Source organism: Sesamum indicum, linkage group LG6 (genome assembly GCF_026168435.1).
Source record: "Sesamum indicum cultivar Baizhima isolate 11 linkage group LG6, ASM2616843v1, whole genome shotgun sequence".
Taxonomy (NCBI): Eukaryota; Viridiplantae; Streptophyta; class Magnoliopsida; order Lamiales; family Pedaliaceae; genus Sesamum; species Sesamum indicum.
In genome coordinates this window covers 20,987,549-21,006,016 of record NC_142662.1, presented here as the reverse complement: position 1 = coordinate 21,006,016, position 18,468 = coordinate 20,987,549, and the positions used below count along the sequence as shown (strand labels likewise).

The 18,468-nt window shown below is 36.9% G+C and overlaps 1 protein-coding gene and 1 long non-coding RNA gene across 2 annotated transcripts; one reads left to right on the top strand and one right to left on the bottom strand.

The window, feature by feature from the left end:
* The first annotated feature begins 2,100 nt into the window (after window positions 1–2,100).
* Window positions 2,101–4,452, top strand: EXO70B1 (exocyst subunit exo70 family protein B1). The gene has a single exon (XM_011082453.3). The coding sequence runs from the start codon at window positions 2,299–2,301 to the stop codon at window positions 4,162–4,164; it is 1,866 nt and encodes a 621-aa protein (XP_011080755.1). The 5' UTR covers window positions 2,101–2,298; the 3' UTR covers window positions 4,165–4,452.
* Window positions 4,453–13,325: 8,873 nt separating this feature from the next.
* On the bottom strand, window positions 13,326–15,497 carry LOC148787903 (uncharacterized). Its single transcript, XR_016065827.1, has 2 exons — window positions 13,751–15,497; window positions 13,326–13,665 (listed from the first exon to the last, which is right to left on the bottom strand). It is a non-coding gene; the product is annotated as an uncharacterized LOC148787903 (long non-coding RNA).
* Between the last annotated feature and the right edge of the window lie 2,971 nt (window positions 15,498–18,468).

The following is an 18,468-nucleotide window of genomic DNA, read 5'->3' as shown; positions in this document are numbered from 1 at the left end:
TGCACATGGTCAGGATAAAAAATTCTTTTACCAAAATATCCCCATTAAAAGTCTTTGTGAATCGCTCAAATGCCCTTGGAAATTATTCAATTTTCATCTCTCAAATGCCTACAATTAAGGAAGAAAAAGGCCTGCTATTTTTGTACAATTTTTTTTTTGAGTTTAATAAAATATATGAAAAATGCTAATAAAAAAAATTCTGGATATTTTTATAATAATTAATCTGTCGTATTACGGGTAATTTTGGTATTTTTTAATTTTATCCCAAATAAATAATTTGACAGTAATATAAATTAAACTTCTATTGCTATATATTCCAAAATTTTTCATTCATTAATTTCTATCACTTTAATCCCATCCCACGTAGTAACCATGACCTAATTGCTGGCCTTCAGAATTATTCAACGATGTGGGACTGACAGAGGCTTCGTAGATAAGATTTTGTTCCGGTTGTGTGTTTTAGAAATGAATAAAAGTGTTAAATAAATAAAGATGCATTTTTTGTATTGACTTAGATAAAACCAATATTATAAAATATCATATAATATTATTGATATCATTTTAATTCAGATCAGATTTGATTAGATATGCATTTAATTATATAATAAATTTATTGTACTTAATTATATTTAAGAATAATAATTAATTATAAAATAAATATAATTATATATGCTAAAAAGAATGTAGTTACACCTATTATGAGATTGTTTCGATCTGACCAAACATGATCTATATAAAAATTAATGAAGTGCCAATAAGGCCTAATTCGGTAAAGGTAATTTTGATTAAGTAAAAAGAAGTACAATAATACAATACAACTTGCTTAATCTAAGTGGTTTCCTCGACAGGCCAAGAAATCCGCCATAAGCTGTAAAACACACAAGTGCTAATAGCAATAGGTAGTTCTACACTAACAATCCTTTGTTGTACATCTCGAACCATCAGCGCACCCACGATGCATGTATCTCTGTGTACTCCTCAAATCGTCTAATATTGCACTCATGCTAGATATTGTACAGACACGAGGTCAAAAGAGCGTGGTAAACCAATAAGGCCTAATTATGAGGGTGTTTGGATGAGAGATGTTTGAAATAGCTTATAAGATACTACAAAGTGTTCTATTTTATAATTCTAAAAATAAAATATTTAGGAGTTTATAATTTTTTAAAAAAATTAAGAAGCTGCAAAACTTAATTCTCATACCTTAACAAATTAATCACAAATTTGTCATTATTAATATTTTAGAAGCTCTGTAATTTTAATTTATCCAAATAATTCAAGAACTTAATTTTAAAATAAAATATGATATTTTATAATCTCTAAAAATATTTTATAACATATATGAACTTATAAGATCTTTTAAATAAATTTTAACCGAACACCCTCTTAATTGGCGATGTTTATGTCTTTTAATTATGAGGTCATCGATTCGAAGTTGCTTGTTTGTTATAATAGTATTATTTTAGTTATTAATATTTTGATATTGATAATTAGTACATAGATTATTAGAGATAGTTGATAATAATACTTCATATATTGATTGTTGATAGTTTGAATTAATGATATGATTATAATCGGTTCACTAAAAATAAAAATAAAAAATACGGTTGAGCCGATAATATATATTTTTTGGAATTATGTAACTCATCATTTTAAATACTAGTTGTCGTGGCACACTGTTCCTGAGTATATATTCTAAATAATATATAATATTTTAAAGTATATTAAATTAGAATAAATATACAAATTAAAACATCACCTTTCATCAATAAATAAATAAATAAATAAAAGATAACCAATTCAAGGAGATTATCGATGCGGTATTATAAATTACCATTTGTGAGTAAAAAATATATATATTTTTTATATTAATATAGACATATATATTATATATAGGGATGATTTGAATTGATGTACATATAAATATTAAAATATTATTAATAAATTTAAATATAGAACCGTTCAACTAAGGAAAAGGAAAAGAAATGCCATCACCACACATTCTTACACTCTCTTTTTCTCCCTTTTCTTAGTCATTTTACCCTTTTACTTTTTCTCTTTATTTTTTTTTTCGGTTTTTATTACCACAATAATCTCACTCTCACACTCACACAAACCGCGTTTGAGTTTCCCACCTCCCATGACTTTTCGCTGGGTCCCCATCCCTTCTTTCTCAATTTCTGCATCCCCGCACCATGCCCATTCAATCTCTTTCTGCGTGTTGAGTTGAGTTCAGGGCGGTAGAGGGGCACAAAGATCCAGACCCAGATCAGCAATCAAGCTCGACCCACTGCAACAATGGCGGAAAACGGTGAGGAGAAGCTCATAGCTGTGGCCCGCCACATAGCCAAGACTCTTGGCCACACAGACACCATGACTGACGATATTCTCAAGATTTTCTCCAACTTCGACGGGAGACTGCGCGAAAAGCTCACCGAAAAGCTCTCTGAGGATGGGGTGGAACAAACCCTCAACGCCCTTGACCGCCAGATCTCTCGCTACATCTCCGCTGACAACCCCATTTGGTCAAACTCAGCCGATGCCGCCGCGTTTCTCGGTTCTGTTGACCAATTGATCGCGGCGGTTCGCGATTGGACCCCGCTAGCCGACGACAAGAGCATCTCCTCTTGCCTCGACCGCGCCGAGGATTTGCTCCAGCAATCCATGTTCCGTTTGGAGGATGAATTCAGGACCCTCGTCGAACGCGGCGCCGAGTCTTTCGACCTGACTCTATCGGAGTCAACGCATCCTCATCCCGACTATTCTGACTACGACGACGACGACGACAACGTTTTCGCCGACGAGGATGAGAATTTCATCCCTGTGGCCCAGCAGATAACAGATTACGACATCGTAATCGACGCGCTGCCGGCCGGGACCATCGGAGATTTGCACGCCATTGCGAAGCGGATGGTTGCGGCTGGGTATGTGAAAGAGTGCTCCCACGCGTACAGCGCGTGCCGGAGGGAGTTCTTGGACGAGAGCTTCTCGAGGTTGGGCCTGCAGAAACTCAGCATTGATGATGTACATAGAATGCAGTGGACTCAGCTGGAGGATGAAATTGAGAAATGGATCAAAGCGATTAATGTTGCTCTTAGGATTCTTTTCCCGAGCGAGCGAAGATTATGTGATCGAATTTTCTTGGGTTTCTCCTCGGCTGCCGATCTTTCTTTCATGGAGGTTTGCAGGGGTTCCACAATTCAGCTCTTGAACTTTGCAGATGCTGTAGCGATAGGGAGTCGGGCACCTGAGCGGCTGTTCAAGGTGCTCGATGTTTATGAAACGCTACGGGACCTGATGCCTGAATTTGAGTTAAATTTCTCGGATCAGTACTGTTTATCGTTGAGGAATGAAGCTTTAACTATTTGGAAAAGACTAGGGGAGGCTATTAGGGGGATATTTATGGAGTTGGAGAATTTGATCCGTCGGGACCCAGTTAAGGCTGCTGTTCCGGGAGGCGGGTTGCATCCCATCACTCGATATGTGATGAATTATCTCCGTGCTGCGTGCCGGTCAAGGCGAACCTTGGAACAAGTGTTTGAAGAGAGCATTGATTATAGAAAAGGAGATGATCAGGTTTTGTCCTCATCATCCTCATTGGCAGTCCAAATGGAGTGGATTATGGAGCTGTTGGAGAGGAATTTGGAGGCTAAGTCTAAGATTTATAGGGACTCGGCCTTATGCTCTGTGTTTATGATGAATAACGGGAGGTATATAGTGCAAAAGGTGAATGATAATGAGTTGGGAACACTCTTAGGTGAGGACTGGATCAGAAAACACACGGCAAAACTGAGGCAGTATCATGTGAATTATCAAAGAAGTTCTTGGAGTAAGGTTTTGGGAGTTTTGAAGGTTGATAATAGTTCTACTTCACCTAGTGGAGCATCCAAGAGTTTGAGAGAAAAGCTGAAGTTATTCAATTCATACTTTGAGGAGATTTGCAGGACTCAGTCTTCATGGGTGATCTTTGATGCTCAGTTGAGAGATGAGTTGAGGAGTTCGGTTTCAGGGTCTTTGTCCCTGGCGTATCGCAACTTTGTCGCGATACTGCAGGCTGTTCCAGATTTTGGGAAGAATGCAGATAGGTATATCAGGTATAGCGTGGATGAAGTTGAGGCTAGGATCGGCGAGTTGTTTCAAGGGACCAGCGGTGGGAAAAGGTGAGACCAATGCGAGTAAGCAAGTTATATAGTGTGTTGTATCATATACATGAATGTAGCATTTGAAAGATTGTTGCTTGTGTGTATTGTGGCTTTTACTCTGCTGTTAGAACACTCTTAGATGACTTGTATGTTAGAATTAGTAATGGCAATTTGATGAGATACATAATTCTGTAGTCCAACATGCGCCGGTTTTTTAATTGCTCCCAATGTGAGAGCATATGTTTGTGACTGTCTCGGTACCTGAGAATGTACAAATGATATCCTAAATGTTAAATTCTGATAACTTGAATTGCCTTTGTTGTGCTAACTCATAACTTTTCTGATCATCATTGCTTCATAACCAGAGCTGATCGCAACATTTACGAAATTAGTATTGTTCATCTAACTGGTAGAAATTTTCTGCAGTCTGTATAAGTGACATCTTCAATGGTGCAGTTGGTTTTAAGTATAAGTTGCAATTCTTACCCGGAAATCATTGATTATTGAGATCTTGGAGACAACTCAGCTCTCATTCAAGAGTAATGTGCAGAGTTGCCAAGTCCAACCTTATGTTGCCCTCATCTCTTAGGATACTACGTGCATCTTGTTCATGAATGTTGGCATGAAATGGTATTTGTGCTTCTGGATTTATATAGAAATTTAAGTGATAAAACTTTACATTATGAATGGAAATATCGGCTTTCGACCTTAAACAGGGAGCATGAGGAGAGAGGTTTAGACATATAAGCTAGTGACCATACACCAACTGATGAGAGTGCCTCATTGTAGCATTAGATAATCAAGTGGAGGCTGCTTCAATTAGATGAAAGTAATGGAAAATGGCTGAATCCCAAAATGAAACCTGGTAAAAGTCTATTTTTCCCTGAGAGGTCCACAAGTTCACTTCTAAGGCATCCCCTGTTGGCTGTTAGTCTCCATAAAGCTTTTCAACCCACACAACTACTGAGAAATGTGAAGTCTGAGAGTTATATTTCTTGTCTGGCAAGTAGAAATTGAGTTATCTTCCAGTTTGTAAGAAATTTTTGTGGACTTGTATTGATTTCACTGGTCCTGAACTCTAGATGGATAACAGATAAAAGTCGAGCACTTCTTTTGGAATTAGGCATGGTTTTATTTGACTTAAAACTGTTAAAATACAAGCAAGAATGCCATACAAATAATGACAAAACAAATTATTTGGTTTAGCAAAGACAACACACCAAAGTATTGATATGTGAAAACGCCATTATTCTTCTTTCCAGATATAGCAGCTTGTGTGACTAATGTTTCTGAGAGGCTGCTACTTCTCATGTGGGGAAGCCCAATATCTACTTTGTTTCTTGTTGCCAAAGATTACATTTGCCTAGGTTCATGACTTTATACTTGGAATGTAAAAGAACATTGGACCAAAATATAAAGGGATAATTATACTCCACGTTTGATGTATGTTTTGAATTATTGATCAATTTCAAAATTCTTTTGGGACGGAGTGTTTTGACATTTTTCTTAAATCATTCTCCCAATTTTTTTTTTTTTATATCATATTAGCAAGACTATGAGAGGAAAGTAAATTTGTGAAAATAGAGTATCTTGCACTCTTCAATTGCATATTTCTTGATCTCTGGTGTATTTCCGGCTTATTTTGCCACTGGGAAATCATTCCAAACATGAAATTAAAGGACAAATTTGTCTGTTCAAGGGCCCTAATCCATCCTCTTGTTTTCCCCTCTCCTTTACCTGCAAAACAAAAGTGCAATTTCATTGAAAAGTGAGGTTACTTTTGTTCATGAGGTAATTGCCCCATTTATATTTTGAAACCATATTTGGATCGATAAATTTGAAGTCATAAATTTTCAGTTTGTTAGCAATAAACCATCTTACTCTATTTGGATAATTATTAATTCAAAATTTTCAAAATTTTTAATTCTAAATTTGAATTGTATTTATTGAATATCAATGGATTTCAAATTTTTTTAGCATTAAATCATTTGAACTTTTTTTTTTCTCAAATTCCTTTCGTCTACTTCAAATCCATTAATCAAAATTTATTCTAAGGCAAAACTTAAGAAAAGTTTACTATGCACGACAAAGACAACTCAAAATTCATTCTCTCTATATCAATATTAGACTTGAAAAACAGTTATGTGCCGAGAGTACTTTTCCGGTGAAATCTCTTATTTAGTCTCATACCACATCATAAACTTTTAGTGGTGAGAGGCCATTTTTCTTCATGCTCTTGGGAAATATTATGCAGTATTTATCGAGTGAGATGTGATGTGACACTCTAAGAAATTAATTTACAGCAAAAAATGCAATTTAGCTCTTTGGGATATTGTAAATATGCAAATCATTTTCTTATAAATTGTTTTTAGTAATTTACCTCATGTGTTTTTTAAAATGCAATAATTTATCCTTCTATATTTTTTTTTTAAATTAAGCAATTTACCTCCCTAGGTAGAGGGTAAATTGCTTTATTTTAAAAAATACAGGTGGATAAATTACAATTTTTTTCATAAAAAATAATTTGCTCATTTACAATATTATAAGAGATAAATTGCATTAAATTTCAAATTTCACCCTTTCCTTTCCGGGTTGATGATTTTCGGGTAACGAAATTCAGCCGAAAGGGGATGCACGCTGTCTAGGGATGTGCAACTGAAGAGGTTGAGATCTGTCTTATTTAATTCTAGTTAAACTCGCAATATGACTTGATCTAATCGGAAGTCTACCCCTTCCAACACTTCAAACTCGTTAGTTGTCCAACTTGACTAGGAATCCCGCCCGTATTTATTTATCAGTGGTGTCATAGAAATTTATAATTGTTGGAAGATAAATAAGATTCATTACCCTTAGATCTCATTTGAAAATATAAAATTATACTTTCTCTGAAAAGAGTTTTAAATTACACTTACTTTTCCTTCGACAATTCTACATTTACAAATCAGCCTATTCATTAAGGTTTGAATTGAAAATGCTGACTTTAATATTTGTCTACTTATTAGGGGATAAATATTAGGGTAAACTACATTTTATCATCCGAACTATGCTTGTTTTTACGGTTTACCATAAAAAAGTTTTCTTTTTTTTTTGGTTAATTTACCATCTCAATTTTGCGAAATTTGCACTTTGTCATATATTATCATTTTTTTGTTGATTTTTATACCAGAAAAACATCAAATACTGTGCATATGTGAAAAGTATCGTATCACATAACTTTTAAATATTACATATGCACGGCATGTAATATTTTTTCGATAAAAAATTTGATTAAAAAATAGTTATATACGACAAAAAAAAACAAATTTTGTAAAGTTAATACAGAAAATGGTTTAAATGTCAAAGTATGGAAACGGTTACAATTTGAACGGAAAAAATATAGTTAACTCTCAATATAACATATCTATGGAGTCCGATTAATACTATTACATTTTTTTGTCCTTATAAGTACAAAACTTATGGCATGGTAATACATTCAAGGTTGAAGAGTTTAAGTACAAGCCCAAGAGATTACGTATAAGCAGAAGCCCAAATAGAAAGGCTGAGAATGATTGGTCCGGAGTCGTAAAGGCAGCCCAATAAGGATAGAGGCCCAACACAATAATGAGCCCAATTGAGAAGTCAAACAACAATGCTCTGGTCACCTTCAACCCAAGCTCCAAAGCCCAACAGAAAAATAGGCCCAATCATCCGAAGATGAAAATGAAGGAATGTGTGTGTGTGTGTTGGGATGATTTTATAAGATGTTTGAGAATTTATATGATATTACAAAATATTTGATAACATTTTTTTAGAGAATTTGGGACTTCTCATTTTTTTTTTTCAGAAAAAGTCAAAAGTTTATAATTTATTAAATTTTTTTAAATTAATTATAAATTTATCATTACTAATATCTTACCAGCTACATCTTCTTATTTTATAAGACACTTCAAAAATATATTTTTTTAAAAAAATCTTTTTGATTCTAAAAGTATTTTATAAGATAAATGAGCTTATAATTATTTTTTAAAATAAGTTCATCCAAGCTCCCTCCAAGAAGGTAGATTGTGAAGATGAGTCTACTTTGGTCAAAGGTGACAACAAAATGAGCAAATTTTGATGCCATAACGAGTTCATATATTTGTTGTTTTTGGTGAAGAATTTTTTTTTTTGATAAATATAAATTTTATTAAGTAAAGGGTACAACCATATAATATAACAATGTTCAAAGTGTAGTTTCTCTCTCGACAGATCAATGGATACGTCATAATCTATAAAGCGCACAAGAACTAACAGAGGGAGGTAGCGTAACACTCAGTATTCTCTGTCGAATATCCTCTAAGATAAGAAAAGCTAGCGAGTCAGCCGTTCGATCCGTCTGCTCAAATCGCCGTAGATTGCATTCTCGTCATATATGATAAACACAAGAAGCCAGCAATGTCCGATGTGTTACGTTTACGATGCGTTTCTTTCTCCATTTTGCTGTTGCCCAAGTAATATCCCCTAGCCAGTTCGAGTTAGGCCAACAAAAACGTACAAACTGTCTAAGGACTTGTAAGCATTATCGAGAATACCAACACCTGAAGAACAAATGATTATGTGATTCGATCGCTCCTTCATCACACAATATACAGGCACCTACGTGGGAGAGCTATGGCTTATCGACCGTGGAAAGCTTCTCTCGGATTGCGAGCCATAGGATGAAGCTATGTCGCGGAATCTTCAAGGAACCCAAAAGTGGTGAGGACCATCCTACCTTAGATCCTGGTGGGTCTAGGTATTGAAAAAGAGAATGTACAGTAGGTAGCCCATCCTTATATCACCATATAATGGAATCATTCCCTCCTGAAGCGTAGGTAGTGTTTGTAGGATTTCTAAATACTCAAGGCACGTGGATTGATGGGCTAGTACCATTGCTCATCCAAAATAACGCAGCTGAGTTTTTCCTGAATGCCTAGACCCATGTACTGCGGTCCTTGCGGAAATATGTGAATTAAAGGGCCAAACGCATGCCACGGATCCTGCCAAAGATAGACTGAAGACCATCTCCAATGTGATACTCGACCATCAGCCTCAATAAAGTACACAAGCGAAAAAGCTTTCTCCATCCCCACAAACCTCCGCGTTCGGGAATTGTCCAAATAGACACTTCTCGTAGATGCCCATTATCCAACCACTCTGCCCAAATGAATGTCCTATCACAGCGTATCACATCATATAGCTTTTTTCACATGAGTGCACGATTCAGGGTTGCAATATCACGCAGTCCCTGACCGCCTTCCTCAATTGGTTTACAAACATCCCTCCAAGCGACTTTTGCATATCCCAGATTCGTAGTTCCTTTCCATAGGAATGTGCGCAGCCGCTTCTCAATCTCCCGAATAACCCCTTTAGGAAGGATAAAAGTGGAGGCCCAATAGACACTTAATGCCATGAGAACGGATTTAATGATTTGAATACAACCTGCATAACTAGACCTTCCCATCCTTTAATGCGCTGATCAATCTTCCAAAGCAGTGGCTGACAATCGGCAATGGATAGTCTAGAAGACAGGAGTGGAAGTCCCAAATACCGCATAGAAAAATGACCCTCCTGAAACCCGAGCACTGCAAGTAACTAGTCTCTCATCCTATGAGTCGACTAGGAAAGAATAAGGTGACTTTTCTGTATGTTAACCTGAAATCCTAACAAGGATGCAAATAAATCCAACCCCTGTTTAAACACATTAATAGATTCCAAGTCAGCCTTGCAGAACAGAAACAGATCATCAGCAAACCCCAGTTGGAAGAGACGAGATGGTTCAGATTTCCAATGGAATGTTTCTGTCCATCCTGATCAATCTTTTGCATAAGTATCAAATGTAGGACCTCCATTACAAGTACAAATAAATATGGGGATATAAGGTCACCTTGTTTCAAGCCCCAAGATCCCTGAAAGAAGCCATGTGGTTAACCATTAATGCCCACCAAAAAAGAGGTGGTCGTGATACACTCGTTAATCCATCGAATGAATGGTGCCGAAAATCCAAACAATTGAAGCACCGCCAACATGAAGTCCCATTCGACGGTGTCGTAGGCTTTTCTAATGTCCACATTGAGGGCACATCGTGGAGGAAGGCGCCACTGGTTGTAGCCTGTGAGAAGTTCCTGTGCTAATAATTCATTGTCTCCAATACTATGCTCAGTAACGAATGCAGTTTGGCATGGGTTAATTAATTTATCCAGTACCCTACTCAATTTCTGCACTAGGATTTTAGTGATGATTTTATACAGCACATTACAACAAGAGATGGGCCTAAAATCCGCAACTAGTGTGGGAGAATGTACCTTGGGGATAAGCGTCAGAAGTGTAGTATTGACTTGCTTAAGCAATTTTCCAGTAGTAAAGAAATTCAAAATTGCTTGCATGACTTCATTGCCCACAATGGGCCAAATTGCTTTATACAATCCCGACGAATAGCCATCTGGACCAAGGGCTTTATCCTTAGGGATATAAAAAATGGCCTGTTTGATGTCCGTCGCAGTGACTGGTTGGAGGAGTTCACGAGTCTCGTCCTCATTGATAACATGCTGTGCCTAAGGTCTCAAATAGCTGAGGTGAATCCCTTGCCTACATCGCTCTCCCCCTAACAGAGTTTGATAGAAGGAGATGAATTCAGAGATCACCGTCTCTGGTTCTGAGTGGGTAGTCCCATGCTCATCATTAATATGTAGGATGCGTCGGGATGCTCATCATTAACATGAGAATACTGATCCCCCCTTTCATCCGTTGCATCTTTGCCCTTTTCTGTAGCATAATTTGTTTAAGTTTTACTACTTTAGCATACACCAACCGACAACAATGCTCCAAGTGGAGGAGGAAATCATTTTGTCTGTCCAGGCTAACGAGAGTCTGTGCTGCCTCAAGAAAGCCTTTGGCGAGTTTGACATTTAACAATAAATCCCCCTTATGCCTCCTTTATTGCCAGAACACAGGTTTTAACACCTTGAGTTTGCTAGTGATCGCATACATAGGCACACCCACGATGTTATGCTGCCATACATTCTGCTCACTGGGAATAAAATTCGATAAAAGAGTCAAGTAATTATCAAATCTAAACATACCTCCTAATTGTTGGTGGTTGTCCCCATTCAGTACAAGTGGTGAATGATCGGACGTCCGTGGCGTGAGGCTATTATATGATGATGTTGAGTACTTCGTTAGCCAAGTGTCATTTATAAACACTCGATCCAGTCTATTCCAAAGACTACACGAATCCGTGCTACAGTTATGCCACGTGTACCATTCACCCTGCATGGGTAATGGAAGTAACCCTGTGTCCATAATGCACGCATTAAATTCCTACATAACCTGCCTTATATCACTCGTAGGACCACAAACTTCACTAAGGTCCCACACAGCATTGAAATCGCCACCTACTAGCTATGACACTTCCTCACATTGACCTGCCAATAAGGTCAACGAGGCCCACAACTCCCGACGCCCAATAACATCTTTAGACCCATAGACAACACTAATAAACATAATTTCATGCAATGCTCGAGTGCACACATGACAGTGAATAAACTGGACACTTAATTCCAATATACTTTCATCAAGAATATCATCATCCCATGCAATCCCAAACACGATTACCAACTGTAGCTGGGTTGACAAGCCACTTCCATTGGGGTAAAATCGCTAACTGAATGCGAGTGATATTATTAACATGGACACGAGTTTCTAAGAGACCAATTAATTGTAACTTGAACTCAGCCATAAGGTCATTCAGAGCTAGCTGATGGTCCTGCTTGATCAGGCCACGAACATTCCATACTGTGACGTTCAACATGGATCACCACTGATGGGGCTGCTTTCATTAGGACCCCGTATAGTGCCATCTGTGTCATCATCAAGTTAAATATTTTTAGGAAAAAAATGAATAAATATAAATATTTTATCATGTTTTTTAAGAAGCATATATTGAAAAAATATTTTAATTACTAATTTTGATCTAAAAGAATAAATAGTTAATAACTTAATTTTATTATTCAATTAATAAAATACTATTATGAATTATTTTTGTATATTTTTTTGTTCTCATTCATTACTTAACTTTAAGTCTGTAAAATATAATAAAATTCAAATTATAATTCACAAATTATATATTATTTTACTATAATAAAATATATTTATTTCAATTAAGAAAATTTAATTAAACTTAAAATGCAAAATTATTTGAAAAACTATATTCTTTGAACTATATATATATAAGGGCAATATTGTCTAAAAATTTAATTATAAGGGGTAAGTGTTATATTTATTAGTTTAGGGAGTAAATATTATATCAAAAATAGTTTAAGGGGACAAAGCGTATTTTATCCTATTATTAACTATGGTCAAACGAAATCAATGTGAAAACTTAAACTTTTACCATGGGCATTCAATATTTATTATGATTTTCAGCTATGATCAAAATATTTGTTCATGATTTTAGCAATAACTAATATTTTGACCTCACTTGCGGCAACAACAGTTAATTATTGTTGTGGAGCCGTGATTAATTCATATCTACCGCACCATTTTTCTTTATTATAATAATTAATTACAGCAAAAAATTATAATTTTTCTAGTACCAATAGCAGTTCAAATTCGTAAATTTCATATGCTTCATACCAACAAACAAGAAATAAATACTTTTATGTGGCAACTTTTTGGGTGCATTCATGCACAACAGTTCATATATATGTATATATATATATATATATATAAAAGTGATTAGATTAAATAACAAAATGCGTGGTTTTAGATTAAAAAAAAAATAGAAAATAATATAAGTGATCATATTAAGATAGAATGCAATAAAAATAATAGAAATCGTGCAAGATCCATATCTATAAAAATCAAACCAAACGAGGTGTAATGATTCTGATGTGTTTTTCCGTAAACATATGCATGCTCGATATCTTGAAACATGAAGCAAGAGATTCTAAATAATTGACAACAAATTTATTATGAATATGTATGAGATCTCATATCTTACCTACTCCATATTTCTCCATTCTCACTCTTAAAGAAAGGGATAGTTATAGCGTTTTTCTTGGAAGTAAATTATATATAATTTTTTGAGATTTTAAAAATTATATTTAATATTTTTATTATTTATTATTATATAACAAATAGATTCTTTCGTTAATATATGTTAAATTAGTGACATCAACATGAAAATTGAATGAAATTTAATTTTATTTTGAATCGACTAATTTAATTAGTTGTTTGATAATTATGTAACCCCCTTAAAGTTGGGATTAAATGAAATTACACCACTCTAAAATCACTCCAGATGTAGTCCAAATAAATCTTTTCGCCCCCAACTTAAAAGACATCTACCCCAAAGTGCTTTTTGCTGCAAACTGTCTTTCCACTTGACTTGTTCAGCGAAAGCAACCCTGAGATCGTGAGAGTGACTTAAATCTTTCTTAGCATCATCAAAAGGGGCATTCAACCGTTTTAGCTCCTTCTCATAATGGTCGAAGCATTGATCAACGACCTCAGAAAGGTTAGTTACCTAGCAAAAAATAACTACAAAATCTCATAAGAAGAAAACAAAAGAATTCAGAGAGATAATATGAAAAAGAAGTATAAAAGCATACCCTAACAACCTCGCCATGAAGTAGCCTAATGATGGTACTGTTGGAAAGAGCACCAAAGTGAATCACATCATAAGCACTCATAATGCTCCTTGATCTCTCATAAGTAAGGTCAAAATTGAAAGCATCTCAAAATGAGGATATTCCATCTTGTTGATTAATCCCACAGGTAAAAAACCCTTTGTCAGCATTATACCGAGGAGGTCCGAAAGTACCATCTCGAAGACGCTTGGAGCCACTACCTCCAAGAGGAGACAAAGTGTGCCCCCTACATGAATTGCCATGACCTTCCTTGGAACAAGGAGAAGGGGAACGATACTGATCATCTTCCCTTCTTCCCGAGGGGGGAGGAGGATTACGAAACTTGCGAAAATTTTCCTTCTCACGAGCACCCTTTCACTATTCACGCTGTATTGCTGAATGTCTTGAAGAGTCACCTTTTTTTTCCGCAAAAACGACAAAAGCAAAAGCATGAAGTGATAGAGAAAATAATATGGTCGAAAGGAAAAATAAAGCCAGGCAAAAACAACAACATAAGACCAGCCAAAAATAAAGTCTTCAAGTCAAAAATTTGGTGAAACAATCCCACCCAAATAAATGACAGACGAAGGTCGTGGACAAGATTGGGGCCAAAAGACAACTCCCCCAAAGAAGTCACCAGCACCTAGTAAAAGTCTTTTATGTAAAATAATTTTTTCTCTATTGGCGCTTTGAAGAGGCACTCCCTTCAAAAAACTTACATCCACCACGAGGAAAGAAGTATGAGCCATTGGCAATCTTCGTAAGGGTAAAGAAAGTAAAAAAAGCCTCAAGGAAAGGAGCTAAATCTAGATCCCTAAAGGGTCGAAGAAACCCCTAAAGTATGTGGAAGAATTGTAAGTGAATTGGCTAATACAAATATTGAAATGCTTGATTATCTCTAGACGGAATAGATGAGGAGGAAGCATGAAACCCGAAATGAAAAAAGACGAATAAGCTGTAAAGAACCCCCAAGGAGGATTCTTGGTCCTATAACCTACGTTGGGAATGATGAAAGAAAATTCGAAAGAGGCGTCAATCTTGCCACCAAGAACGTTGAACTCCTGAAGACTCATACTACTAGTGCAATTCTCAACATCCATGACGCGATGACGAGATCTAGACCAGGGGGGGCTACCAATAACATAGTACCATTTACCTGATTCTTCCAAGACCTCATCACGAAGAATATGGGAGTTATTGACCTTTTATAGCTCAAATCCACGTAAATACCTAGCGAATTGGAGTGAAACTCTGACAAATTATTAATTACTTCAATCACCTCAAACTAAAGGTCCCCATTATCGGAGAAGTCAAGAAAAAATTTTCGCGATAAGATAGGTAAAGAAGAAAGAGAAGGCGCAACAATAGCAGCTGGGGGCAATCAAGTCGACGCCATTGTGTTTTGGCATGTAGCCATGGCCTACTTTCCTGTGACAACCTCCGTGAAATTTCTGCTCGGTTCAATTACTAGACATTTCACTAATTGAATATCTAATTGTTTTTCAATTTTTTTGAGCACCCGTGATCTAAAAAATATTCACAATTGAAAAGAGGAGATGAAGAGGAACAAAACACTATATTCAAGGCTCAACATAGACATATTGAAGTATTTAAACCAGAATCAGCCGACTCAGATGAACAACGATAGTGAGATGATTAAAGTGCCTAATCTACGTTGAAGGAAACCTGCTTATTTAAACTCCCAAAATATCTCTCTAATATTTATGGATTCGGGGGCTGGTGATGGGGACACGAAGCTCAATCAAATGGTGATTTAAAGGGAAAGTCAAGCCCTTTCCATAAGAAGCAATAAAAAATCAAGGCCTTATAATTTAAATTATTTTGTAATTATTAAATTAACCATTACCAATGAATTGGATCCACAAATTAGTAGTTGCTGAGGGGGTAAAATTGATTTTATACCCCATCACATTTATTGCTAGTATAAGTATAAATACCCCCAAATTTTACTGTAAAGGGGACTTTTGGAAGGAGGAGGAATTGAAGAGAAAAAGATTAAAAACTAGCTTGTGCAAGAGTTTGATGTGTGTAGATCTCGAACTTCATTTTCCCCCTATCACAAACATTATCCACTTTTGGATCTACTAAGACTTCGAACTTTTTCTACAAAAACCACTTATCCAAAAGTAGAAGTTTTTGCAAACAATTCCTAAGAAGTAAAATGAATTTATCTTTTTACATACGAACACATAAGTCTATTAGAGATAATAAAAAAAGGCTACATGGTTATTTTATTCCATTAAGTTTGAAATTGCAAAATTAGAGTGGCATTTGAAGGTTTTAATGGTAAATGGGTGACTTCGACACAATTATTATAATATAAAGGAGCAAACTAAATTTAACCCAAATTGAAATTCCTTTTATTTACTAATAAAGTATTGTTCAAATCATAAAAGATGGTAAATTACAGTGAGCTCACGTGAAAGTTTGATATAATTGCGAATACTCCCTTATTGTTTGAAAAATATAAATATCTTATACTTATCTTTTTTTTATTTTAAAAAATAGAAATTATAAAAAAATCGAACGAGTTGGATGGTAAAAAATTGTAAAATAATTATCCATTTAATCTATAAAAAAATTGATATCTTCTAAATTGCATGAACTGGTTCTCTATCCTAAGTGTCCTGCCTCTCTCGTATGAGAGTTTGTGTCCAGCAGATCTCTTTGTGGCGTCCCATAGCAACCTCTCGTCGGTGCTTTCCCAGTGAGGTTTCGGACTCCCTCTCGCGCGACGTGCTCGTTACTAATTTCTAGCTTTACAAAAGTCTGATGAGGGGGATCCTTTTACCTGTTCATATCTGCATTTTCTTCTTTGTCGTCCTCATTTTATTGTCTCTATCCAACAGCCCTCAGTTTCTGGCATATATGTCGTTTAACCTTCGTTTCGCTTTCTTTGTTATCATTAGTTTTGTATTTTGTTTTGTTGTTGTTTTTACTTTGCTGTTTTTGTTTTTAGGGTGGTCTGTTGGCGGATTAGCACTGTGGCATGTCGTTGTTTTCTCACCAAACGGGGGGGGGGGGGGGGGGCTTGTAGGTATTCATCTATCTTCTGAGGTGGTATGGAATGGAATATGATATTATGGGATTGCAACATAAATTGAAATTGACAAAGGAGGAAAGATAGAGCTTGGTCTTACCAAGCGGATTGTGGCATATGGAATCAAATAATCTCAATCTTTGCTTAGTTAGTCGGCTTCTAGCATCAAAGGATCCTAAGTTTGAGGCGCTTAGTTCACAAGGATGCTGAACCCAATGAAAGGAATCGAGATGAAGCCGCTGAGTGGGGTAAGTTCTTGCTTCGTTTCAACTACGTCATAGACAGAAATCGGGCTCTATTGGGATGTCCGTGGAGTTTCGATACAAATGTCCTTGTCCTCAAAGAATCTAGGAGCATGAGAATCCTCTACATGTCGATCTCAACTGGTGTAACTTTCATGTATATGTCCATAATCTTCCTTGAGCATAATGAATTTGGGGGTCGCTACACTCATCGGTGTTTCTAGGAGATAAAGATGGAGATGGACAAGGAGTGTTGTTCATGAGGATCTACGCTACTGATTCGGGTGGCAATTGATGTGACTAGGGCGCTTCAAAGGACGTTGCTGATCCGTTCCATTATGGGGGATGATCTGATTGTGCATATAACGTACAAACGACTCTCAAACTTCTGTTATTTCTGCGGGCAACTGGGCCACATCACTAAATATTGTGAGCTGCAGTTTGAGGAGGGGTTCTTGGATTTTGAGATGACATCCCCTACGGCCCTTGGCTCAAAGCACCCATCCCCACATGATCTAAGGTGGTTGGCAAAGTGGGACAAGGTCTCCAAAGGACCGTCCAGTTAGGAGGGGAATAATAGCAGGAGAAAGGGAGCTGCGATCTTCGGTATCTTTGAGCATTCTTGTTGGAGCGGCACAACTTCACAACATGAACTTTAGTCCATAGAGATTGTCCAAGCCAACCACATGGGAGGGGCTCGCGAAGGATTGTCAGTCAAAGGAGAAGGGGTGACAGACGCTAGGGAGGACGGGTTAGTGAGGCAGCACACGGTCGTTGGGACCAAGTAGACTTGGTGGTGTGGGTGGAGGAGTCCGAGGAAGTCGTTCCTTCTACGTTTCCTAGTCGTGGGAGGTTGGGCCCCAAACCAAATGACGGAGCGCTTGCTTGGTCCCTCTACGGTTCTCGGCATAGGGAGGTGGTGTGAGATGTGGAAGGGGTGGACAGGGTAAGTGGAGAGGGGTAGGAACAACTAGCCTGGTAGGGAGGAAATGACCACGGGGGGAGGGGTAGGAGGGGGAGCGTCTCTGCTCGACTTGGATGGGGATGCAGTTCACGGGAGTAAATGGTGTTTGGATTTGGTGGACGATGAGTCAAACATTGTATTGGTTGATGTTGTTACGCAGCCCCGATGGCAACTATGAACTTCCTTTCTTGGAATTGTTAGGGGCTGGGGTCCCCTTGGACAATTCATATATTGCGAGAGTTGATTACTCTCCATAATCCCGGCTTGGTTTACATCTCTAAAACTTAGTCTAAAGCTAGGAGATATGAAATTATCAAGCAGAAGTCGAACTAATTTGGGATGGGGGTTGAAGTAAGGGGTAAGGGGGGCGATTTGGTGCTCTTATTGGGGTAGGGGGTCGTCACTGCTCGACTTGGATGGGGATGCAGCTCAA

What these genes read in the sequence shown, in the direction of transcription:
- EXO70B1 (XM_011082453.3), top strand. Translation starts at nt 2,299, where the DNA reads ATGGCGGAAAACGGTGAGGAGAAGCTCATAGCTGTGGCCCGCCACATA.